Below are 27,478 nucleotides of genomic sequence, written 5' to 3' on the forward strand. Positions count from 1 at the left end.
TGTATTTTAAATGGGGAGTCGTTGACCATGTTTTTACCCAATACTCTTTTCCATACATACTTGTGCCTTTGCCGAATTAACAACGTAGGAGGGAACATGTTGAAACTCTTGCGGTCTTCTAAAAAATTGGGTAAATATACATTTCATTATATATAAATTATTTTGAGTGGTGAATTAATTTCAAAAGGCAAAAACATTAATAGAATACCAGAAAAGTAAAATACAGAATTTATTACGTTGACTCAAAAAAACTTTTATACGTTCAAAGTACGATTTGGTTCTTACAATAAAAATCAACCAAAAGGCAGAATAAGAGTGAAATACACATTCATGTTATCTCCAAGATACTGAGAACAAAACAAACGAGAAAAAATATTTATAAGATCTTCGTGCCGGCTTTTTTTTTTTGTGGTGTTGAGTGTGTGTGACCCGATATCGTCATGATGTACACTTACAGGGAGAACAACAAAACGAAATTTTAGACAAACCAAGGAATTTTTGTGGTGAACGTTTTTTTAAGCTAATTCGTTTTGTAAGCAAACACACCCCGAGAAGGAATATGATTACCTCAAACATGTGTCAAGAGGAAAATGTTATTTTCGGATTGTGACCATGAAAGTATGTATCTGATTTCTGGAAGCATGTCATTCATAAACCTACTAATATCGCCATACACATAAGCAACACATAGTCCTGCAATTCTATTTATAAATACATACTGTGGTGCCAACTGTTTTGGGCTGAAAATCGTCAATTTTTAAAATATTTTTCGTCAAAATTCAATTTGTCCCAAAAAATTCGTCAAAAAATCGTCACCCATAAAACAGCTGAAAAAAGGTTAAAAGTTATATTTAAAAAAAAACATGCATAATGCCCTTGAACCATATAATTAAGTCATCTAGGTTCCAGTTGTTTAAACGGAGATTAATTAAATTAAATTTTTAATTAATTAAAAGTAATATTTCTGATTGTGACTACACGGACGAAAAAGACTGTTTTTCATATGTTTTGGTTAAAAATTATATGTTTGGAACTCAAATTTTTAAACACAATATTTTTAAGTGCAAGCATATAATGTTCATAAACTAGCATAACATGTTTGGGACATATATGTTAATATGTCAGAACATATTATGTTTGGGACATAAAATGTTTGTAAATATAATATGCTTGGATGCAAACATATATTAATTTAGGAATAGACTATAAACATATATGTGTTTAGAAAGGGAGACATAAAGCGTATGCTGGAAGTAAAATAATGAAAGTAACCAACTGGCGCCTTAAAATATATATACACAAAGAAAATTTCATTAAAGATTGGAAAAATACTATGTGTGAATATAAACAAGTATAAATTTACAAATTTGTGTAAATTTACAATATGTGTGAATATAAACAAGTATAAATTTACAATTTCGCCAAAAATTGTATATGCTTAAGTAAAAATATTAAAATGAGTATTAGGAGAGAAAATTCATTCGGAACCAAGAGAAAAGACATTTGAAAAAAGAGCATGAGTTTTGTTTATGTTTATCATTTTCGCATTACGGGCACAATTTTTTTTGTTTCGTCAAAACAAATCGGAACGTAGGACGAGTAAGTCAAAATATTCAATCAAAGGTAATTAAAGGGATCTTCATAAAAACTAACGAAAGGGCACTATACACTGAAAAAAAGCTTGTCCGGTTCCGAAGATTGTGTCTCTACTTTAACAATTTTGGTATTGATTCCGAGCCAATGAAGCGGATAATTCAAGTAAGGATACTTTTAAGACACAATTCTCTTTTACATGTGCACCGTTAAAAAAATATAATTTTCATTTGTTCCGATATATACAAAATGTGTTTCGGGCACAATTTTAAAACACAATATATTTAATTGCAAACATGTAATGTTTCTAAACTAACACTAAATATTTGGGACATCTATGTTAATTGTTAGAATATATTATGTTTGGGGCATGAATGTTTCATAAAAATCATATGTGTGAATGCAAACATATATAAATTTACAAATTTCGACTAAACATACATACACCCAGAAAAAAGTGACCCCTTCTTTAAGTTAAAATGAACTCATTGTGAAGAAAGTTGAACTTCGTATAGCGCCAAAGACATTTTTATTTGTTTGAACGATATGATTTTCGTAGAAATTAGGTAGAATGCATTCCATATATTAGTTAACATTTTCCTATATTTATGTACAACTATAATACAGAATGAAAAAAATTAACTGAATTGAATTCATATATGGAATGATTTTATTGAACTTTTTTCATTCATTTGGACAAATCTTACATATTTGTGGTAAACTTTTTACTTCAAATTTAGAACTGCTTACCTTCGTTTTTAAATACAATTTTATGTATTTATATAAGCAATTTTTTCTTCAATAAAAGGCATGTTTTATTAATATATTAAATATATTTATTTAGAATCAACAGCATCGACTGGCCTTGAAATATTAAAACACATTTTTTCCTTCTTCTAGTACCTTTCGCTTTGAAAAAATTGTTGCCTAGCAATTTTGCCCACCTTTTACAATTTCAATACCTACAAATATAAACAAAAACAAAATCCTAAACCAATTTTTTCACAAAAGGTTAGTCACTGAATATTACCTGTTAATTGAAAATTCCAAAATGATGTCGAATAAAGGGGTTGTTATTCTGCTGGTGTTTTCTTTTTTATAAACCAATTTTCAAAAAACGAACATTTTTCTCACTAATTTAAAATAACAAATATTTTATATATTTTATTTGTTTTTTATTATATTATTTTTTAACACTCTCTCCGTATACCATAACAACGCGATTCCAACTAAAAAAACAACCCACGCGCAAACACATCGATTACATCGATGACAGGTATCGATTACAGGTAGAAAAAAGAAATGTAGGAAATTTTCCTATATTCTAACAAGTGTGTTTCCTTAAGTTTTGAAAGGATTGAATACTTCTTAGTACGAATGAACTAAAATATTTTTCTATGCCAAGTGTTATTCGTATGTATGATAAGCTTTCTATAATAAAGGAAGTCAGAATATCATTTTATAAGAAATCTTACTAAATTTGAGGAAACTTGGTTTTAGTTCGGTTTTTGTTTATTTTTACGAATGCTTTGTTATCAGTGAATAAAATTTTCTTTTTCAGTAGTAAATTCTTATACCCAGCGAAGAAAACAGTATTAGTAAAATGCTATGCCTTATTCTAGTTAATGAACTATTCCTAACTGCTTTCAGTTTAGGATTTTTTTTACTGAAACAAGTAAATTTTATTAATTCACACAAAAATTTAACTGAATGGAAATAAAATGGCTAAACTAAATTGATGAACATTATTTCCTTTATTTTCGAAGACACTTTTTTTCTGGGTGTATGTTGTGATATTTTATTCAAAGCGACAGAGAGAGTGTAGAGAAAGAAATAAAGATGGAAACCGGGAAAGATATCAACATAACAGCGAAAGAATCAAACGAGAACAATTTCTGTGAAACCGCTTGTATGTTGTTTCGGAAAACTGTTTTATGATAAGGCCAAACATTTGACATGTTAAGTCTAAATATTATTTAATTTGAATTATTTAATTTGAATTCGGAACCAAGAGAATAGACATTTGAAAAACAAACAGCATATGTTTTCGCCTTGAGAGCAGCATTTTATGTAAGTGTGGACATGTGTTTTGTTTATCATTTTGGCATTATGGGCACAATTTTTTTCTTGGTTCGTTAAAAGAAATCAGGGGTCTTCATAAAAATAACGAATGGGCACTATACTCTTTTTAGAGTTGGGACAGTAAAATGAAATAAGGAGGAAATAGTGAAAAATTACACAGTAAAATGTATAAAAACAAAGTTTAGTTCCTCTTTATTAATAAGTAGTCCACGAGGAGTTGACGGACACCTTCAAATATAAAAGCGGGCATTAAGTTCGAGTTTTGCAGCTAAAACAATTTAAAAAGTTTATGTTTATACTCCACTCCACGTTCTTCTTTTGTTAGAGTTTTTGAATTCCTTCCAAATTTTAAAGTTTTGTACCAAAAACAGTTTTTTGTTACAAAATTGTTATTTTTGCAATAAAAAAATAATATTTTATCCAAAAATCAGTCAATTTCGTTTATATCAAGCACTGTTACTGACTATAAATCTTTAATAACCCACATTTCGAAGTTTCATTATAAAAATTTAATATAGTATAAATATAAATGTGTAAATTAAAAATAAAAAAGTGTTCGGTCGGAGCAGGGATTGAACCCACGACCCTTTGCATGCAAGGCAGACATGCTAACCACTGCTCTACGTGGCAAACAAATGTATGTTTCTGTTAAATAATGTTATGTTTGCATGGGCTCGTGGGCGCTGCAAACTATGCTATATAAATGTAATTTATAACGATAATTATCTCCTGGTGACTATAACAGCTACGTAATCCAGTGTTGGCTTACAAACTGTATGGTGCTCGGTTCGATTCTCCGTGCAGGCGAAAGGTAAAATTTAAAAAATGTATAAAAGTGAATAATTTCTTCAACATTATTTGTATTACAGAAAAAAGTGGCAAGAACTAAAATATTTCGTGGATGTGAAAATTACGAGTAGGTTAGGCAATCAGCAGAATCGTCTTTGGGAAAAATTCTTCCAAGCATATAATATTTTTGGACTCAAAATGCTTCCAAACATATAATATGTTCACATAAAACAAACATATTTATGTTTCGGCAGTATCCAATAATATATGTGCTTCCTGCAAAATATGTTTGGAACATATGTTAAATAAGCGATCTTTTTTTGAGGGTGTAATATACCACATTACCAGCCTGCACTCAGCCTATGTGTTTAGAAAGAGAGACCGAGAGGGTATAAAGAAAAACTAAAGATGCCGAATGAGAGAGGTAACGAATCACATCAACACAACACATTGAGGCTAAGAGTCCAACATTAAAAATAAATGTTTATAAATAAATATTTGTAGTATAAAATTCAAATAAATTATAAACATGTTTGGAACATATATATTAATATGTTAGAACATATTATGTTTGGGACATGGTTAGGTTAGGTTAAAGTGGCAGCCCCATTAAATTTCAGGCTCACTTAGACTATTCAGTCCATTGTGATACCACATTTAACTAAAAGTACCTATTACATATGGGCACTTCTAGTCTTAACCACTGAACCTTCTCTATTATTTACTTTTGTGGAACCAACCAGATTGCTCCAAAAACATCAACAAACTGCTTAAGTTAACGTTTTCCAGGTCAGCCAGTAATCTAAAGCTATATGCTCCTAAAATTCGCTTACGCCTTACACAAAAAGCAGGACACTCACACAAGAGGTGTTTAATTGATTCCTCTTCCTCCACGTCATGACAGCTTATACAATAGTCATTATACTTCGCACCTATAGTTTTTGCAAATTCGCCTATCAGGCAGCGACCCGTTATAGCAGATATCAGGAGTGCTATCTGACGCCTTGAGAACACTAGCATATCTAGTGTGCGGTTTAAGTTTAAATGGGGCCATATTTGCTTGGTGTCGTTACAACCCTTGCAATTTTCCCATCGAATATTGGCCATCATAACAGCCTTCTCACGCAGTAAGAGCTTGCAGGTGGCCAGAGGCATACCAACAGATTCTAGTTCCCCTGGAATATGTAAGGTAGTTCCTAGCCTTGCTAACACATCTGCTTCACAGTTCCCCGGTATGTTCCTATGACCAGGCATCCATATTAGGTGAATATTGTACTGCTCAGCCATCTCGTTGAGAGATTTGCGGCAGTCTATGGCGGTTTTTGAGTTAAGGAACACAGAGTCCAAGGATTTTATTGCAGGTTGACTGTCTGAGTATATATTAATGCCAATATTTGTTGGAACATTACTTCTCAGCCAATTCACCACCTCTCTTATTGCCAATATTTCAGCCTGAAAAACACTACAGTGATTAGGTAATCTTTTCGCTATTCGAATTTCCAGATCTTTAGAATATACTCCGAACCCCACTTGTCCATTCAATTTAGAGCCATCAGTATAGAAATCTATATATCTTTTATACCCCGGGGTCTGTGTACACCACGCCTCACTGTTGGGAATTAGAGTTTCAAACTTTTTGTCGAAAAGTGGTTTTGCCAGGGTGTAATCCACTACGTTAGGCACATCTGGCATTACTTTGAGGACCGAACTATGACCGCACATTTTTTCCGACCACAGCGATAGCTCGCGCAACCGCACAGCCGTTGTTGCAGCTGACTGTTTGGCCAAAATGTCTAAAGGTAATAGATGTAGCATGACATTAAGGGAGTCTGTTCCTGTCTTACTAAATGCGCCTGAGATACATAAGCTCGCCATACGCTGAACTTTATCTAAACAAGTCGGTTTGGGACATAAAATGTTTGTAAATGTAATGTGCTTAAATGCAAACGTATATTAATTTATACGTTATTTAAAAACATATATGTGTTTAGAAAGAGAGGCCTAGAGAGTAAGCTGCAAGTAAAATAATGGAAGTAACCAATTGGCGCCTTAAAAATATATCCACACAATGAAAATTTTTTTAAAATTTTTTCCTACCATTGTATGCCCTAAGGTGAAACATAATATGGTTCAACAATACAAACAATATTTTGTTTGGACCAATCCTGAAAATATATTTGGTTGAAGCAAAATGTGTTTGGGGTATATGTTACAGAATCGATTTTTTTGTGGGTGTGACATCGTTCAATACAATTCCCATATATGTTTACTAATTAGTTTAAATTTATTTAATTTTATTGCAGATTGCCTTAAAGGTGGGTATTAAGTTCGAGTTTACCCGCTAAAATCATCATTTTTGACGATTACTTTTCTTTAATAATCCAATTTAGAATTATAAACTTTGTGAAAAGCTGCTTTGGGCTGTTCTCCATCAAGTTCTAATAAAATTTTCATCAAAAGCCGCTAATCTAAACACGAACTTAGTACCCACCTTACTTCCAAAGAATAAAAAACAACTCAACTGAAAATACATCCTTAATTGGCTTTGATGGAATTCAATTTATTTCACATATCTAATAAATGTGTATTAAACGATTTTATTTCAAAATATCGATAAAAATGACAAAGATTGTTGGTAGGACATGTGTAGTTGTTATAGCTGTTTCAACTAACGCAATTTGCTATTTCAGCAGCGATGTTTGTAAAAAAACACGTTTGCAAATTCAGCAGTATTTGCTTGCTTTTCGCCAGTACGAGGAGTATGCTGTTTTAACTAACGGATGTTTGCTGAAATCACTATGCTACCGCTTTCTCTTTTTCAGCAAACAAAAACTGCTATTTTAGCAAACATTTCTGTTGTTATAAATAACAAAAATTTTTAAGTGTACGTATAAAGTGAGATTTCTTGTTCGATTTCACATCATATTTATTTACACTTTGCATATTTATTTGCACCCATGAAAGCGAATTTGTAAAGGGTGATACGGTCAAAATTTGGTCAATATAAACTTGACGTATTCCTTTCAATTTTGCATTTAAAAAACCTGAAACCCTCATTTTGAAGGTGTGTGAGTGTAGAATGTTGCTCCTATTTTGATTTTGGAATTCACTCTTCAGTTGTCAAAATGCCGTCCAAGCAAGAAGAGCAGCGTATCAAAATTTTGCTCGCGCATCGCGAAAATCAGAGCTACTCGCACGCAAAGCTGGCAAAATCGCTAAAAGTTGCCAAATCAACCGTTACAAATGTAATTAAAGTGTTTGGGGAACGTTTGTCGACAGCCAGGAAGTCTGGATCGGGGGGAAATCGAAAACCGGAAGCCGCTCAGACGACAAAGAGAGTTGCCGGTAGTTTCAAGCGAAACCCTAACCTCTCTCTCCGAGATGCCGCAAATAAGCTGGATGTATCGTCTACAACCGTGCATCGAGCCAAAAAACGAGCCGGACTATCGACTTACAAGAAGGTAGTGACTCCAAATCGCGATGATAAACAAAATTCGACGGCCAAAGCGTGATCCCGGAGGCTGTACACGACGATGCTGACGAAGTTTGACTGCGTGGTAATGGACGACGAAACCTATGTCAGAGCCGACTACAAGCAGCTTCCGGGACAGGAGTTTTATACGGCAAAAGGAAGGGGAAAGGTATCAGATATTTTCAAGCACATAAAACTGTCAAAGTTCGCAAGGAAATATCTGGTTTGGCAAGCCATCTGTACCTGTGGCTTGAAAAGCAGCATTTTCATAGCTTCCGGGACTGTCAACCAAGAAATTTACGTGAAAGAGTGTTTGAATAAACGTCTGCTGTCTTTCCTGAAGAAACACGGTTGTTCCGTACTGTTTTGGCCGGATTTGGCATCTTGCCATTACGGTAAAAAGGCCATGGAGTGGTACGCCGCCAACAACGTACAGGTGGTTCCCAAGGACAAGAACCCTCCCAACACGCCAGAGCTCCGCCCAATTGAGAAATACTGGGCTATTGTCAAGCGGAACCTAAAGAAGACCAAAAAAACTGCTAAGGACGAGCAGCAAGGTGGCTGTACAAAATCTGATGGCAGGTATCAAGCGTGAGGCCCGGCAATTCGGATTTGGAAACGCGAAAGCCTAACTGAATATTTTTCCTGAATTTTATACTAATTGAACTTGAAAAAGAAATTTAATTTGATTTTTTAAATAAACGATTTCACCGATTTACACGCGTTTTCCCTTGACCAAATTTTGACCGTATCACCCTTTATCGTTATCAAAAATAGCGTAGATTTAAAATGTTATTAGAATCTAATACCAAACGCATTGAAAAAGCTTTCCAGTTTCCAGTGATTTTGTCTTAGCACTAATGATGTTAGTATAGATTCCGAGCCAAAGAAGAAGAATTAAAATAAGGATAACTTTAAGACACAATTTGAAAATTTGAGTTCATGTAAAGAAAAAAAAAAACTTTATGTCAGAGAATCTCGTCTTCTATGCTAGGCAAATTCGCATCCGTATTTTAACGACAAGAAATATAAGGCATCACGACAATATTTTTTTCAGTGCGATATGCTATGTTTGAAGTAAAAAACGACTTCAATGAAAAATTTATCAACGTCTGGACAAGAAATAAAACTTTATGCCAGAGAAACGCGTCTTCTATGCTAAGCAAAATTCACTTTCGTATTTTAACGACAAGAAATCTATGGCCTTACGACAATATTGTTTTTCAGTGCGATATTGTTGATTTATCTACCAATGTAATAAAACTCTTTTTAGGAAAACAAAATATCTGGTCTCTGTCGATTAATCGAAATTAAAGATTTTGGATTATAAATATTTTTTTTACATACACACATATCTCTACACTGTTAGAAAAATATGTTTTTCATATGTTCCGATATAAACAAAATGTGTTTCGGGCACGATTTTAAACCACAATATATTTAAGTGCGAACATGTAATGTTCCTAAACTAACACTAAATGTTTGGGACATCTATGTTAATATGTTAGAAAATATTATGTTTGGGGCATGAATGTTTCATAAAAATCATATGTGTGAATACAAACATATATAAATTTACAAATTTCGACTAAACATACATATGTTGTGATATTTTATTCAAAGCGACGGAGAGAGTATAGAGAGAAATAGAGATGGAAACCGGGAGAGTTGACGAAAGATATCAATATAACACAGCAAAAGAGTCAAAAAAGAACAATTTCTGTGAAACCGCTTGTATGTTGTTTCGGAAAACTGTTTTATGATAAGGCCAAAAATTTGATATGTTTAAGTCTAAATATTATTTAATTTGAATAAAGAGAATATACATTCTGAACCAAGAGAATAGACATTTGAAAAACAAACAGCTTATGTTTTCGCCTTGAGAGCAGCATTTTATGTACGTGTGGACATGTGTTTTGTTTATCATTTTGGCATTATGGGCACAATTTTTTTCTTGGTTCTTTAAAAGAAATCAGGGGTCTTCATAAAAATAACGAAAGGGCACTATACTCTTTTTAGAGTTGGGACAGTAAAATGAAATAAGGAAGAAATAGTGAAAAATTACACAGTAAAATGTAAAAAAACAAACTTTAGTTCCTCTTTATTAAAAAGTAGTCCACGAGGAGTTGACGGACACCATCAAATATAAAAGCGGGCATTAAGTTCGAGTTTTACAGCTAAAACAATTTAAAAAGTTTATTTTCTTTAAAATGATTAAAGAAAAATAAAAGGAATTTTAGAGCGATGGTGTTAAATGCTAGTAAAAAACTGTTCACTCCTAAATAAATTTATGTTTATATTATAAAATTATGTATGTATGTTTATACTCGACTCCACGTTCTTCTTTTGTTAGTTTTTGAATTCCTTCCAAATTTTAAAGTTTTGTACAAAAACAGTTTTTTATTACAACATTGTTATTTTTGCAAAAAAGTAATATTTTATCCAAAAATCAGTCAATTTCGTTTATATCAAGCACTGTTACTGACTATAAATCTTTAATAACGCACATTTCGAAGTTTCATTTAAAAAAAAAAAATAATATAGTATAAATATAAATGTTAAATTAAAAAAAAAAAAAAAACAAAAAAAAATGTTCGGTCGGAGCAGGGATTGAACCCACGACCCTTTGCATGCAAGGCAGACATGCTAACCACTGCTCCACGTGGCAAACAAATGTATGTTTCTGTTAAATAATGTTATGTTTGCATAGGCTCGTGGGCGCTGCAAACTATGCTATATAAATGTAACTTAAAACGATAATTATCTACTGGTGACTATAACAGCTACGTAGCCCAGTGGATAGTGTGTTGGCTTACAAACTGTATGGTCCTCGGTTCGATTCTCCGTGCAGGCGAAAGGTAAAATTTAAAAAAATTTATAAAAGTGAATAATTTCTTCAACATTATTTGTATTACAGAGAAAGGTGCCAATAACTAAAAAATTTCGTGGAAGTGAAAATTACGAGTATGTTAGGGAATGAGCACAATCGTGTTTGGGAAAAAGTCTTCCAAGCATATAATATTTTTGGCTCAAAATGCTTCCAAACATATAATATGTTCACATAAAACAAACATATTAATGTTTCGGCAGTATGCAATAATATATGTGCTTCCTGCAAAATATGTTTGGAACATATGTTAAAGAAACGATTTTTTTTGAGGGTGTATTTGAGATATGATGGTCGTTATAAATTTGTTCATTAAATTATGTATGCATATTGATGATATACATGCCATTATGTGTATGAAGCGAGATAAGAGAGCTCAAAGAAATAAGAATAATTGTAAACAAACCAAAATGAAAATAAAAACAAGTAAGTAAAGTCTAAAGTCTGGCGGGGCCGATGATATTATATTCTTCACCACTATGTACACCAAAATTTCTGCCTCTGGCTCTGGCTATATAAGTGCATATCGCACGAAAGACATATATGAGAGCTATATCTAAATCTGAACCGATGTCAACAAAATTCGGCATGCTTAGCTACAATATTAATTCTACACCCTGTGCAAAATTTAAAGCAAATTATGGCAAAACTCTGGCTTCTGGGCTCTTAAATGCATATCGGTCGAAATATTCATATATATGGGAGCTTTATCTAAATCTGAACCGATTTCAATCAAATTTGGCATGCATAGCTACAATAATAATTTTATTCTTTATTCGGGCGAAAGATATATATGGGAGCTATATCTGAATTTAAACCGATTTCAACCAAATTTGGCACACTTACCGATACTATTAAACGTACTCCTTGTGCCATATTTGAAGCAAATCAAGGCAAAACTCTGTCTTTTGAGGTCATAGAAGTCCAAATCGGACGAAAGATATATATCGGAGCTATGTCTAAATCAGAACCGATTTCAACCAAATTTGGCACAGTTAACGATACTATTACACCCTCAAAAAATCGCTTCTCTAACATATGTTCCAAATATATTTTGCAGGTATCATATATATTATTGGATACTGCCGAAACATTAATATGTTTGTTTTATGTGAACATATTATATGTTTGGAAGCATTTTGAGCCCAAAAATATTATATGCTTGGAAGAATTTTCCCAAAGACGATTGTACTCATTCCCTAACATACTCGTAATTTTCACTTCCACGAAATATTTTAGTTCTTGGCTCCTTTTTCTGCAATACAAATAATGTTGAAGAAATTATTCACTTTTATAAATTTTTTAAATTTTACCTTTCGCCTGCACGGAGAATCGAACCGAGGACCATACAGTTTGTAAGCCGACACACTATCCACTGGGATACGTAGCTGTTATAGTCACATGCAGACCATTTTTTTTTAAATATACACATTTGTACTTAATTTCATTTTTACCTTTAAGGTCGGTATTAAGTTGGCATTATCACTCTAAAATGGAAATGTTTTGCCTTTTACCTTTCTTTAATAATTCATTTTAAAGAAAATGAACTTTTTCAATTGTTTTAGCTGCAAAACTCGAACTTAAGTCCGCTTTTCTACTTGAAGGTGTCCGTCAACTCCTCTTGGTCTATTCTCTTGGTTCCGAATATCTATTCTCTTTACACCGAATACTCATTCTAATATTCAAATTAAATAATATTTAGACTTAAGCATATTAAATTTTTGGCCTTATCATAAACCAGTTTTCCGAAACAACATACAAGCGGTTTCACAGAAATTGCTCCCTTTTGATTCTCTCTCGCTGTGTTATGTTGATATCTTTCGTCAACCCTCCCGGTTTCCATCTCTATTTCTTTCTCTATATTCTCTCTCTCTCTCTCTCTCTGTCGCTCTCTGAATAAAATATCACAACATATATATGTCTACTCGAAATTTGTAAATTTATATATGTTTACATTCACACATATTATTTTTATGAAACATTCATGCCCCAAACATAATATATTATAACATATTAACATATGTGTCCCAAACATTTAGTGTTAGTTTAGAAACAATAAATATTTGCACTTAAATATATTGTGTTTAAAAATTGTGCCCGAAACACATTTTTTTTATATCGGAACATATGAAAAACATATTTTTCTAACAGTGTAAACGTACTCTTTGTGCAAAATTTGAAGCAAATCAGGGCAAAACTCAGGTTTTTGAGGCCATATAAGTGCAAATCGGGCGAAAGATATACACGCAAAGAAAAAAAACGTTTGGAAAACGTGTACCGAAAACGTTTTTCTTTTGTTAGAGTTTTTTGAATTGCTTCGAAAAGTATACACTTTTATCACCAAAAAAATTCGTTTGTTACAAAATGTTAATTTTTTAATAAAAAAAGTTATTTTTGAACCAACAACACAGTCCATTTCGTTTATATCAAACACTGTTCTTTTCTGACTTTAGGTTTTTAATAAGACACATTTTACAGTTCATAGTAAAAATTTAATGTAGTAGTGTTGAAATGAACCTGTAATATTTGTACTTGTACTGAAATATAATAAATAGTATATAGTAGGCATTGATTTATATACTGAAAATTATTTTACTATTAAATTCTTTTTCTTTCTTACAACTTGAACATACCGCTTGTTTTATATTCTACCACTTCCACTTTTACATCAGGTTATGGGCCTTTTGTACTGATTGGTAGAATTGTTTCGCGATATATATTGAACCGTAAATCAAATAGTTTCAATAAAACGAGATGGCTTCAAGCATTAATTTTCCATTTGAAAGATTGCGTGGACGAGAAAATTTCGATGTGTGGCGAAGACATGCGAAGTCCTGCTTGGTAATAAAAAAATGTTGGAAAGTTGTACAAAACGGAGTCAAAGATGCCGGGGACAATGAAGCGAATGAACTTGCTTTGGCTGAGATAACACTCATGATAGAACCCAGCAATTTCGGTCACATTGCAACTGCAACAACAGCTAAAGAGGCTTGGGATTCGCTGGTACGTGCTTATGAAGACACAGGATTGACCAGGAAAGTTGAGTTACTGAAGCAATTGGTGCAACTTAAACTTTCTGATTTTTCGTCGATGGAAGTATATGTCAACGCGATGGTTCTTACTTCAATTAAGGTAAATAATGCAGGCCTAAATATTGACGAAGAGGTAACGGCGTCATTAATGTTGGCCGGTCTGCCTGAAGAATTTCAATCATTGGTAATGGCAGTGGAAAATTCAAAAGCAAAACTAACAGTCGATTCTGTGAAGAATTTGTTATTACAAGATGCAAAATTCGATAATGGTAAGAAAAATAGTGCTTTGGTTTCAAAAAAGAAGTTCAAAAACGGGAAATTTAGATGTCACTCGTGCAACGAAATTGGTCACTTTAGTAAAAATTGCCCAAAAAAGAATTGCAATAATTCGAAGAAACCCACGAAAAACAATGGTGAAGTTTTATACGCTGCTCTTATGTCGAGTACAGAAAAATCAAATGAGTGGTACGTAGACTCGGGAGCGACGTCGCATATGACTAATAATCGGGATGTCCTTTATAACAAGACTCAAGTTTACAATAAAGAAATAATTGTAGCTAACAATGACAAAATGGGAGTTTCGTCCTTGGGAGATGTCCAATTGTCTCTGAATCTTGAAAAAAGCACACGGAATGCAGTGGTTAAAAATGTCGAATATGTTCCAAACCTTTGTGCAAATTTACTTTCGGTTTGCCAATTAACCCAGAATGGCAATAAGGTTGTATTCGAAAAGAAAACATGCAAAATTTTTAACAAACAAGGAGATTTAATTGGAAAAGCTTGTTTGTCTAATGGGTTGTACCGTTTGAAATGTGACATTGTTTTTCCTGAAGGACAATCTCTCATTGTAAAGGAAAATTCAAATTTATGACATCGTCGGCTAGGTCACATATGCAATGACAATCTTCGGAAAGTGAAATTAGCTTGTTTTGGCTTAAATTGCGAAATAAATTTAAATGATCAATGCGAAATTTGCTTTGAAGGAAAGCAAACTCGAAAGCCATTTAAAGATGTTGGTGAAAGAGCTACAAAACTTCTCCAAGTAATACATTCTGATTTAATGGGTCCTTTTAAAGAAAAGTCTTTTTCGGGAAATTGTTATTTATTAACATTTGTTGACGACTTTTCACGAAAAGTGTTCGTCTATCCCATGAAGCGTAAATCAGAGGTTTTCGAAAAATTTTGTGAATTTACAACTTTTGTCGAAAATCAATGTTCTTCAAAAATACAGATATTGCGTACTGATAATGGAACAGAATACGTCAACAACCGACTTTCTTCATTCCTAAGAGACCATGGGATAAACCATCAGAAAACCTGTCCATATACTCCAGAACAGAACGGAGTAGCAGAAAGGATGAATCGGACTGTGGTTGACAGAATGCGTTGCATGTTATTCGATAGTGGCCTAAGTGAAAAATTTTGGGCAGAATCAGCCGTAACTGCTGCCTATCTAATAAACCGTGTTCCATGCAGAGGAAATGAGAAAACTCCTGAGGAAATTTGGTCAAGTAAAACACCTACGTTAAAGCATTTGAGAGTATTCGGCTGCAAAGCTATGGTTCATGTACCGAAGCAGAAACGAACTAAATTGTCAAAGAAGTCCATCCAGTGCATATTAGTTGGTTACAGTTTACAGTCAAAAGCTTACCGTCTATTTTACCCAGCCACTAAAGAAATTATTACAAGTAGAGATGTGGAATTTTTTGAGAATGAGTTTGTTGCAGCAACCCCTCGTAATAAAAAGATTTGTTATTTTCCTGAATGGAGTAATAATTTGAATTCGTATAATGCCAATTCGGAGGGAAATACTGATGGAGAATTGCCAACGAACCGGGATTTAGACTGTGCGATGCTGGATGTACCGTCGAATACCGAGAACGATTTAGCAAGTAGTGACGAAGATTTTTATGACAGCATAATGGTAGAAAATGTAGTAGGACATGGTGAGGAAATTCCACCAAGACCAACTCCTGAATCTGTTAATGAAAATAGGCAACTACGACGTTCTGAGAGAATAGCTAACAGGCCTAAAACTTCGTTCAGTGCTTTAGAGTTCGTGTCAAATGATCCGCAAAATTTTAATGAAGCTTATTTCTTAGATACGAGTCCATAAGATATCTAATTTCTTTAGCAGCCAAACATAATCTACATATACATCAAATGGACGCGGTTACAGCATTCTTAAATGGAAATCTCAAAGAAGAAATTTATATGCAACAACCCGAAGGAATGGATGATGGAACTGGCAGAGTTTGTAAACTCAAGAAATCTATATATGGGCTGAAACAATCTAGTCGAGTTTGGAACGACACATTGAACTGCGTATTGTTGAAAATGGGTCTTACCCGATGTGATACTGACCAGTGTATTTACTATAGAACTCAGAATGGGGAAATTACATATGTTTCGATTTACGTAGATGATGTGTTAATCTTATCAAATGAACTTAATAATATTAATCGCATTAAGTTATCACTAATGAAGAATTTTGAAATGAAAGATATGGGTGAAGCTTCTTCAATTTTGGGAATTCGAATAACTCGATCAAAAAATTCAATAAAGATTGATCAATCCCAATATATTCAGAATGTTCTCAACCGATTTCAAATGCTCGATTGTAATCCAACGAAGACTCCAGTTGATTGTAATCAAAAAATTTCAAAAGATTTTTGTCCCAAAACAGGCGAGGACGAAGAGCAAATGTCAACAGTACCATACATGGAAGCAATTGTTTGTTTGCTTTTTGCTGCAAATGTTACTCGACCTGATATTTGCTACATTGTTAACGTTTTAAGTAGATATTGTGACAATCCAGGAAAGGGTCACTGGGAAGCGTGTAAACGAGTGATGCGTTATCTAAAAGGAACCATGGACAAGGGAATTGTGTACAAAAATAGTGGACAAGAACTATCCGGTTATTGCGATGCGGATTGGGCCAGTGAAGTTGATGAAAGACGTTCAACTACTGGGTACATTTTTATACACCAAGCTGGCGCAATTTCATGGGCAACTAAAAGGCAAAAAACTGTCGCTTTGTCCTCAACCGAGGCCGAATTTATGTCCGCCGCATTTATGTGGCCGCAATTCAAGAAGCTATTTGGTTAAAACGCTTAGAAAAAGAGCTTGAAGTCAATCCCCCAAAGACCTTAATTTTGAACTGCGATAACAAGAGTGCTATACATGTTGCTTATAATAATGCATACTCGTCCAGAACCAAACACATTGACATAAAAGTCAAATTTATTCGTGAACATTTAAATGATGATACTATAAAATTGCAATATATATCCACTAATGAAATGGTTGCTGACATGCTTACAAAAGGCGTTATTTATGACAAGTTAATCAAGTTTACGAAGGAGTTTGGCTTACAGTAATTTCATTCACTGTTTTATTCTCAATATATATAATAACAAAAAGCAATGATATTACATGTTCAGGGGCGGTGTTGAAATGAACCTGTAATATTTGTACTTGTACTGAAATATAATAAATAGTATATAGTATGCATTGATTTATATACTGAAAATTATTTTACTATTAAATTCTTATTCTTTCTTACAACTTGAACATACCGCTTGTTTTATATTCTACCACTTCCACTTTTACATCAAGTAGAATGTAATGTTGAACATTTTTTCGGAATCTTCCGACCATATCTGGAATATATGTAAAAAAAAACTTTGGTCGAAGCAGGGATCGAACCCACGACCCTTGGCATGCAAGTCAGACGTAGCAACCACTGCTCCATGGTGCCCAACTAAATGTATTTTTCTGTGAAATAAACTTTGTTTAATCGGCTCGTGGGCGCCGCAAGCTATGCTATATAAATATTACTTATATGGGTCATTGTATATTGATAACAATAACGGCTACATAGCTCAGTGAATAGTGTGTTGGCTTACAAATTGCATGGTCCGCGGTTCGATTCTCCGTCCTGGCGAAAGGTAGAAAAAAATTTAAAAATTTATAAAATGTGATAAGAACTAAAAACCTTCGTGGAAGTGAGAAAGATGTGAGGGAAAATGCAATTAGCCAGAAAAAAATGTTTTGAGTTAGTCTTTATGAAATTGTTTTTACATCCTGGAAAAGAATAAACGTTTATCACTAAAAGTATATACTTTTCTTCCAAATACACTTCCTTTCAACGAAAAGCAAATGAGAAACGAACTTTCGTTTGGGAGGAAAGAATTATTTTTTTGCGTTTACATATATATGGGAGCTATATCTATTTGGAACGAGGCATGCTTTTTTTTTCAGTGTATATATGTATGTACAAAAAAACTTATTTGAGTTAGTGATTCTGGTTAGGTTTGGTGATTCCACAGGTGTTGAAGTTCTATCTTCTATCTTAGGAATATCTTCCTTTATCGCGGTAAATGGGGTCCCAAATACAAGGTATTTCATTTAACAGGTTGGCTGATAAGTCCCCGGTCTAACAAATAAATAATAATATGCCTGACTATTTTTCCATGCAAAATTTCCAGAGTTCCATAAATATAGGTTCGATAAAACTCAAAACAACAATTTCGCAATTATTCCACGCCAACGTGTTTTATATGTTTTTTCGTGCGAAAACGTGATACCACACTGCAAAAAAAAGCAGGCCTCGTTCCAAAGCTTTTGCATCTACACTAATGATTTTGGTATTGATTCCGAGCCAAAGAAGCGGAGAATTGCAGTAAGGAAACATTTTCGTTTTTTCAGCTCTTTTCTTCATGTGCTCCAAATTAATAACAACTTAAATTTTTAAATTCAGACTCAACTTCAACTAGAAGTTATGTTCCGTTTCAAATAAAAAACGTCTTTAAAATAAAGTGTAGAAAAATATCGCTTTTGCTTTGTAGTCAAGTCAACAAATTAAAGACGATTTCATTAATTTCGAAAAGTTGTTAAGAATTATTAAAGCCACACTGTTAAAAAAATATGTTTTTCATATGTTCCGATATAAACAAACTGTGTTTCGGGCACAATTTTAAAACACAATATATTTAAGTGCAAACATGTAATGTTCCTAAACTAACACTAAATGTTTGGGACATCTATGTTAATATGTTAGAATATATTATGTTTGGGGCATGAATGTTTCATAGAGGTGGAAACCGGGAGAGTTGACGAAAGATATCAACATAACACAGCGAAAGAATCAAAAGAGAACAATTTCTGTGAAACCGCTTGTATGTTGTTTCGGAAAACTGTTTTATGATAAGGCCAAAAATTTGATATGCTTAAGTCTAAATATTATTTAATTTGAATAAAGAGAATAGACATTCGGAACCAAGAGAATAGACATTTGAAAAACAAACAGCATATGTTTTCGCCTTGAAAGCAGCATTTTATGTATGTGTGGACATGTGTTTTGTTTATCTTCATAAAAATAACGAAGAGTGGGGCAGTAAAATGAAATAAGGAGGAAATAGTGAAAAATTACACAGTAAAATGTATAAAAACAAAGTGTAGTATCTCTTTATTAATAAGTAGTCCACGAGGAGTTGACGGACACCTTCAAATATAAAAGCGGGCTTTAAGTTCGAGTTTTGCAGCTAAAACAATTTAAAAAGATTATTTTTAAATAAAAGTCATTTTAGAGCGATGGTGTTAAATGCTAATAAAAAACTGTTCACTCCTAAATAAATTTATGTTTATATTATAAAATTATTTATGTATGTTTATACTAGACTCCACGTTCTTCTTTCGTTAGTTTTTGAATTCCTTCCAAATTTAAAGTTTTGTACAAAAACAGTTTTTTGTTACAAAATTGTTATTTTTGCAATAAAAAATAATTTTACCCAAAAATCAGTCAATTTCGTTTATATCAAGTACTGTTACTAACTATAAATCTTTAATAACCCACATTACGAAGTTTCATTATAAAAATTTAATATAGTATAAATATAAGTGTTCGGTCGGAGCAGGGATTGAACCCACGACCCTGTGCATGCAAGGCAGACATGCTAACCACTGCTCCACGTGGCCAACAAATGTATGTTTCTGTTAAATAATGTTATGTTTGCATGGGTTCGTGGGCGCTGCAAACTATGCTATATAAATGTAACTTATAACGATAATTATCTACTGGTGACTATAACAGCTACGTAGTCCAGTGGATAGTGTGTTGGCTTACAAACTATATGGTCCTCGGTTCGATTCTCCGTGCAGGCGAAAGGTAAAATTTAAAAAAAATTATAAAAGTGAATAATTTCTTCAACATTTTTTGTATTACAGAAAAAGGTGCCAAGAACTAAAATATTTCGTGGAAATGAAAATTACGAGTATGTTAGGCAATGAGCACAATCGTCTTTGGGAAAAATTCTTCCAAGCATATAATATTTTTGAGCCCAAAATGCTTCCAAACATATAATATGTTCACATAAAACAAACATATTAATGTTTCGGCAGTATCCAATAATATATGTGCTTCCTGCAAAATATGTTTGGAATATATGTTAAAGAAGCGATTTTTTTGAGGGTGTAAGTTGAACTTAATCAAACAAAATTTTCTTTCATGTTATGATATCCATTTCCGTAACTTAAGCCCATTTTGGAAGCCCCGTTAAAACATATTTTCAGGCGGCTTAAGCATCTCTGTTTTGTGTGAAATGAAATGAAAATGTGTTGAAAACGAAATTTCCTTTTTTCAGATCACTTTCCGATTCCGACAATTTGGATTTCTTAAAAGCACGTTATAATTATAGTTAATATTACATTATACTGCCATAAACATATTTTTATACCCTGCTCCACACTGTGGAACAGGGTATTATAAGTTAGTGCATATGTTTGCAACACCCAGAAGGAGACGAGATAGACACATGGTGTCTTTGGCAAAAATGCTCAGGGTGGTCTCTTGAGTCGATTTAGCGATGTCCGTCTGTCCGTGAACACATTTTTGTAATCAAAGTCTAGGTCGCAGTTTTAGTCCAATCGACTTCAAATTTGGCACAAGTATGTGCTTTTGCTCAGAATAGATCCCTATTGATTTTGGAAGAAATCGGTTCAGATTTAGATATAGCTCCCATATATATATTTCGCCCGATATGGACTTATATGGCCCCAGAAGCCAGAGTTTTACCCTAATTTGCTTAAAATTTTGCACAAGAAGAGCAATTAGTACTATAGTCAAGTGTACCAAATTTTATTGAAATCGGTTCAGATTTAGATATAGCTCCCATATATATCTTTCGCCCGATATGGACTAATACGGTCCCAGAAGCCAGAGTTTTACCCCAATTTGGTTGAAATTTTGCACAGGGAGTAGAATTAGCATTGTAGCTAGAGGTGTGCGCGTGAGGGATTTTTCACGCACGATCACGCACGCTCACAAATTCAAAATGTCATTCACGCACGATCACGCACGCCGTTTTTAGAATTGCTCACGCTCACGCACGCTCACGAATGAATTCGTAACATTCACGCACGATCACGCACGCCCGTTTTTGAATTGCTCACACTCACGCACGCTCACGAATGAATTCGTAATATTCACGCACGATCACGCACGCCCGTTTTTGAATTGCTCACACTCACGCACGCTCACGAATGAATTCGTAACATTCACGCACGAAGGTTTTTATTGCAAAGATAAACAGTCACGATTGCAGAATAGTGACTACCGCACGCTCACGACGGGAAATATCAACTCACGAACAACAAACTTACTCACGCACACTCACGATTCGAAAAAAACTACTCACGCACGTTCACGAACAATGAAACCTACTTCCACACACCCACGATTCATAAAAAACTATTCACTCACGCTCACGATGTAAAATGCAACTCACGCACGTTCACGACATACGAAACTTACTCACGCACACTCACGATTCATAAAAACTACTCACGCACGCTCACGATGTAAAATGCAACTCACGCACATTCACGATTCATAAAAACTATTCACGCACGCTCACGATGTAAAATCAACTCACGCTCGTTCACGACTATTATACTCACAAAACAAACGAAAAAATGTAATTCACGAATGAGTACGAACTTAAAAACTTACTCACTCTCGCTTGTGATACAAATGAGCTACCCACACAAATTCGCCAAAATATTTCTAATTAAAAATCTGAAGTTGAAAACGTACTCAATTAAAAAATTAACAGATACAATTAACATTTTAATCAAATCAAAATATAAACTCAATTAAAATTTGAATTGATTTTGTCTGAAAAACTTAATTAATTTTTAATTGAGGCAATCAATGATTTATAGTGTTATTGTTTACTTATTTTATTTTTTATTATATTATAATTACATATATTATAATTATACTATATAGAATTATTTTTTCAGATCTAAGCCAAAATTTAATGAACCAATGAAACCAATTATTTCCGAAAATTGTTAATTTTATATTTGGAAGTATGTTTTCAATTTAAAAATGTAAAAATGTTCAATCATTATCTTAGTTGGCTTTATTATTTATTTTGATTAACAAGTTAATTTTATAAGTTAATTAATTAATTGATTACGTTTTCAATTCCAATCAACTTTTCAATTGGAAATATTTTACTGATATTTTTTCGTGTAAAGAAAAAATCCAACTATAATATAATCAGAAAGCACATAAGAAAGTGTAAACTCTTGTAAAGTTACCATAAATTATTTCATCGAAGAAACCAATAATTATAAATAAATAAACAATACAATAAATAATTATTGCCTCAATTAAAAAATTAAGTTTCGACCACAACCAATTGAGTAATTCATTGAAAGTGCCGGAAGAAATCAATTATTGTTTAATCAAATAAGGCTTCTTGTTTCTTATTAATTCTGTGACTGATATCTAATCTGTGGCAATATCTAAAAATAAAATGCTGCTTATGTTTAAAAATGTAGTCAAAGATCATATAATACATGAAATTATAATACTTCATGAAACAATTGTCTTCGTTATAAAGAATAGCGATAGATACGGCTTTTTTTTTTGCTGCAGAAAATGTCTTGAATGCATAGAAAACTATCTTTCGTCCGAATGGTTGTCCTCGATATATCTAGCAAGTAAACCAGGCCCAAAATTACGTTAAATTGTGTGTGTTGTTGCATTCTCCCTAAATCATACCATTCAAAACAAATCATATTACTAGTGCGGTTTAAATGGGAGCTATATATAACTAAGGACCCATATGGAAATTTGCTCTTCCGGAAGCCAAATATGGGGGCCCATTTGTAATACCATCCACCTACATAAATAACAACTACTTATACCAAGTTTTATATCGATAGCTTGTTTCGTTCGGAAATTAGGTTTCAACATGCGGACCGGCATCGCTAGATCGAGTTTCACCACGACCCAGAATATTATTCTGTATGAGAGCAGTATTTCAATGTGTTACAACCGGAATGACGACGTCAGTTATACCCCAACACATTATTCAGAATTTTTCGATATAAAAATGAAAGCAGTATCGATACTGGACATTTTGCTTAATATGCGTCATATATTTCAAATAGTTCATTGAGTACACTATGTTCATAGGATTTAAAATTTAACCCCATGAAACTATGTACATGTTAAAAATTTTAGTAAAATATACTTGAGTAAACCTTACTTTTTAAAGCTAATTATTAAAAAATAAATTTTAGCTGCGAAACATGAGTAATGAAAATGTTGTTTTTAATAAAATCTAGTATGAAGTCCAATACAGATATTTCATACATACTTTTTATCGTGAGCAAGACATTTTTGTAGATATAAAATTTGTCGTGAGCGTGAATAGGTTCGTGATTTCTCGTGAGGCTGAATTTCATCGTGAGTGTGAATTTTTCGTGAATGTGAGTTTCTTCGTGAACGTGAATTTTCTCGTGAGAGTGAATTTTTCGTGAACGTGAATTTCCTCGTGAGAGTGAATTTTTCGTGAACGTGAATTTTTTCGTGAACGTGAATGTCATCGTGAGTGTGAAGTTTTCGTGAATGTGAATTTCTTCGTGAACGTGAATTTCTTCGTGATCGTGAATTTTGTCGTGAGCGTGAATTTTGAAAAAAATTACTCACGCACATTCACGAACAGAATTTGATGTTCACGCACGATCACGCACGACACATTTTTGTTCAGTCCCATTCACGCACATTCACGTGATTTGGTCAAAATTTCATTCACGAATCACGTGACTCACGCGTGAATCACGCGTGTCACGAAAACTTCGTGTCACGCGCACACCTCTAATTGTAGCTATGCGTGTCAAATTTGGTTGAAATCGGTTCAGATTTAGATATAGCTCCCATATATAGCTTTCGCCCGATTTACACTCATATGACCACAGAGGCAAATTTTTTGCTCCGATTTAGTTGAAATTTTGCACAGGGAGTAGAATTAGCATTGTAGATATGCGTGCCAAATTTGGTTGAAATCGGTTCAGATTTAGATATAGCTCCCATATATAGCTTTCGCCCGATTTACACTCATATGACCACAGAGGCCAATTTTTAACTCCGATTTAGTTAAAATTTTGCACAGGGAGTAGAATTAGTATTGTTGCTATGCGTGCCAAATTTGGTTGAAATCGGTTCAGATTTAGATATAGCTCCCATATATAGCTTTCGTCCGATTTACACTCATATGACCACAGAAGCCAATTTTTAACTCCGATTTAGTTGAAATATTGCACAGGGAGTATAATTAGCATTGTTGCTATGCGTGCCAAATTTGGTTGAAATCGGTTCAGATTTAGATATAGCTCCCATATATATGTTTTTCTGATATCGACAAAAATGGTCAAAATACCAACATTTTACTTGTAAAATTGCCACTGCTTAGTCGAAAAGTTGTAAAAATGACTCTAATTTTCCTATACTTCCAATACATATATATCGAGCGATAAATCATAAATAAACTTTTTCGAAGTTTCCTTAAAATTGCTTCAGATTTAAACGTTTCCCATATTTATACCCTTCACCACTACTGTGGTACAGGGTATAATAAGTTTGTGCATTTGTATGTAACGCCAAGAAGGAGTAATCATAGACCAACCTTTTAGTATACGGATCGGCTTAGAATTAAATTCTGAGTCGATTTAGCGATGTCCGTCTGTCTGTCTGTCTGTCCGTCTGTCTGTCTGTCTGTCTGTCTGTTGATGTATTTTTGTGTGCAAAGTACAGCTCGCAGTTTTAGTCCGATTGTCCTAAAATTTGGTATAGGGTCCTGTTTCGGCTCAAAGACGATCCCTATTGATTTTGGAAAAAATCGGTTCAGATTTAGATATAGCTGCCATATATATTTTTCACCGATCTGGTGATAATTGGCGTGTATATCAACCGATCTTCCTCAAATTCCGTACATCCGAATATTTTATGAGTCTCGAAAAACTTGCAAAATATCAGCCAAATCGGTTCAGTTTTAGATATAGCTCTCATATATAGCTTTCGCCCGATTTACACTCATTTGCCCACAGAGGTCAATTTTTTGCTCCGGTTTAGTTGAAATTTTGCACAGGGAGTAGAATTAGCGTTGTAACTATGCGTGCCAAATTTGCTTGAAATCGGTTCAGATTTGGATATATCTTCCATATAAAGCTTTCGCCCAATTTACACTCATATGACCACAGAGGCCAATTTTTAACTCCGATTTAGTTGAAATTTTGCACAGGGAGTAGAATTAGCATTGTAACTATGCGTGCCAAATTTGGTTGAAATCGGTTCAGATTTAGATATAGCTCCCATATATATGTTTTTCTGATTTCGACAAAAATGGTCAAAATACCAACATTTTCCTTGTAAAATCGCCACTGCTTAGTCGAAAAGTTGTAAAAATGAATCTAATTTTCCTAAACTTCTAATACATATATATCGAGCGATAAATCATAAATAAACTTTTTCGAAGTTTCCTTAAAATTGCTTCAGATTTAAACGTTTCCCATATTTTTTTTTACTAACATTGTGTTCCACCCTAGTGCATTAGCCGACTTAAATTTTGAGTCTATAGATTTTGTAGAAGTCAAATTCTTCCAGATCGAGTGATATTTAAATGTATGTATTTGGGACAGACCTTTATATATAGCCCCCAACACATTTGACGGATGTGATATGGTATCGAAAATTTAGATGTACAAAGTGGTGCAGGGTATAATATAGTCGGCCCCGCCCGACTTTAGACTTTCCTTACTTGTTACTAATAATATGATCTATTTCTATGTTACGAATCACCCTGCCCTATAAAGGATGCAATTTTCAGTGGATGTCCCAACAGATCAGTAGACATATAGCATGCATATCTTCCTTGCCAGAGACGCACCAAATGTTGCAAAAGACATGTCGGGATTTTGCAAATGCTGAATTAGTACCAAATGCCGCAAAATTTGACCGAGAAAAAATGTATCCAGAGGAACAGATAAAAAAGATGGGAGAATTAGGCGTAATGGCAATTGCGATGCCGGAGGATTTAGGTAATATAATATTAATGTTAATACAAAATACATTCTTTTTTCTATCTAGGTGGACCTGGCTTGGATTATTTGGCGTACGCGATCGCCATGGAGGAAATGTGTCGTGGCTCGCCTTCTGCTGGCCTTGTAATGGCTGTAAATAACCTCTATCTTGGTGCTTTATTAGCATTTGGAAATGAACAACAAAAACAAGATTTTATAGTTCCTTATACGACTGGAGATAAAGTGGCATGTTTTGCTTTATCCGAACCCGCTAACGGATCCGATGCCGGTGCTGCTTCAACGACAGCCATTGATAAGGGCGATCACTACGTTTTGAATGGAACCAAATGCTGGATAACAAATGGCTATCAAGCTAAAATTGGTCTTGTATTTGCTACCACTGATAAATCTTTGAAACACAACGGAATAACGGCATTTATTGTACCCATGGACTCTAGTGGAATTTCACGGGGGAAAAAAGAAGACAAAATGGGTATGCGTGGCACATCCACATGCCAAATAATTTTTGAAGACTGTTGTGTTCCCAAAGAGAACATATTGGGAAAGCCAGGGAACGGTTTCAAAATTGCAATGAAGTCACTTGATGGTGGTCGCATTGGCGTAGCTGGTCAAGCAATTGGAATTGCCCAAGCTTCATTGGAGTTAGCGGTCGATTATGCACAAAAGCGAATGGCATTTGGGAAGCCTATATGTAAATTACAAGCTATACAACAAAAAATCGCTGACATGGCCGTACGAATTGAATCAGCACGATTGCTCGCATGGCGTGCCGCATGGTTGAAAGACAATAATCATCCGTACACAAAGGAAGCGTCAATGGCCAAATTAGCAGCATCCGAAGCAGCGACTTGGTGCAGTCATCAATGTATTCAAATTTTAGGTGGCATGGGCTATGTAAGCGATATGCCAGCCGAGCGCTACTACAGAGATGCGCGAGTTACGGAAATTTACGAAGGCACATCGGAAATTCAACGAATAGTTATATCGTCTGCAATTCTTAAAGAGTATATAGCATAAGATAAAGTGTATATAGCATAAGATAACATATCAAGACTGTTATGTTAATATATAACTACATACCTTCTATTTAATGGGGTTTACACACTTCTAATACATTTGTCATTTACATTAGGATCAGTGATGCCAACTTAGATATTTTATATTTTTGAGGTTGAGTTGCTAGAAAGTTTGTAAAATTGCTATTAGCAAAATTCTTTTGTTTTTTGT

The 27,478-nt window shown here is 33.8% G+C and overlaps 2 protein-coding genes across 2 annotated transcripts in view; one reads left to right on the forward strand and one right to left on the reverse strand.

Annotated features, from left to right (window-relative positions):
• Positions 1-27,362, forward strand: LOC142221274 (short-chain specific acyl-CoA dehydrogenase, mitochondrial-like). The gene is made up of 3 exons (XM_075290932.1): positions 1-130; positions 26,024-26,248; positions 26,298-27,362. Exons 1-3 carry the CDS (start codon positions 28-30, stop codon positions 27,266-27,268), a joined length of 1,299 nt encoding a protein of 432 aa, XP_075147047.1. The 5' UTR covers positions 1-27; the 3' UTR covers positions 27,269-27,362.
• LOC142221273 (fatty acyl-CoA reductase 1) overlaps positions 1-27,478 on the reverse strand; it is a 90,123-nt gene that overhangs the window by 45,536 nt on the left and 17,109 nt on the right. The window lies entirely within an intron of this gene.

This window comes from Haematobia irritans, chromosome 1 (assembly GCF_050003625.1).
Source record: "Haematobia irritans isolate KBUSLIRL chromosome 1, ASM5000362v1, whole genome shotgun sequence".
Classification (NCBI taxonomy): Eukaryota; Metazoa; Arthropoda; class Insecta; order Diptera; family Muscidae; genus Haematobia; species Haematobia irritans.

Bases quoted from the DNA above. Each gene is read 5' to 3' on its own strand.
- LOC142221274 (XM_075290932.1), top strand. From the start codon at position 28: ATGTTTTTACCCAATACTCTTTTCCATACATACTTGTGCCTTTGCCGA. The intron at 131-26,023 runs GTAAATATACAT...TGCCCTATAAAG, and splicing joins GCGGTCTTCTAAAAAATTGG to GATGCAATTTTCAGTGGATG. The intron at 26,249-26,297 runs GTAATATAATAT...TTTTCTATCTAG, and splicing joins TGCGATGCCGGAGGATTTAG to GTGGACCTGGCTTGGATTAT.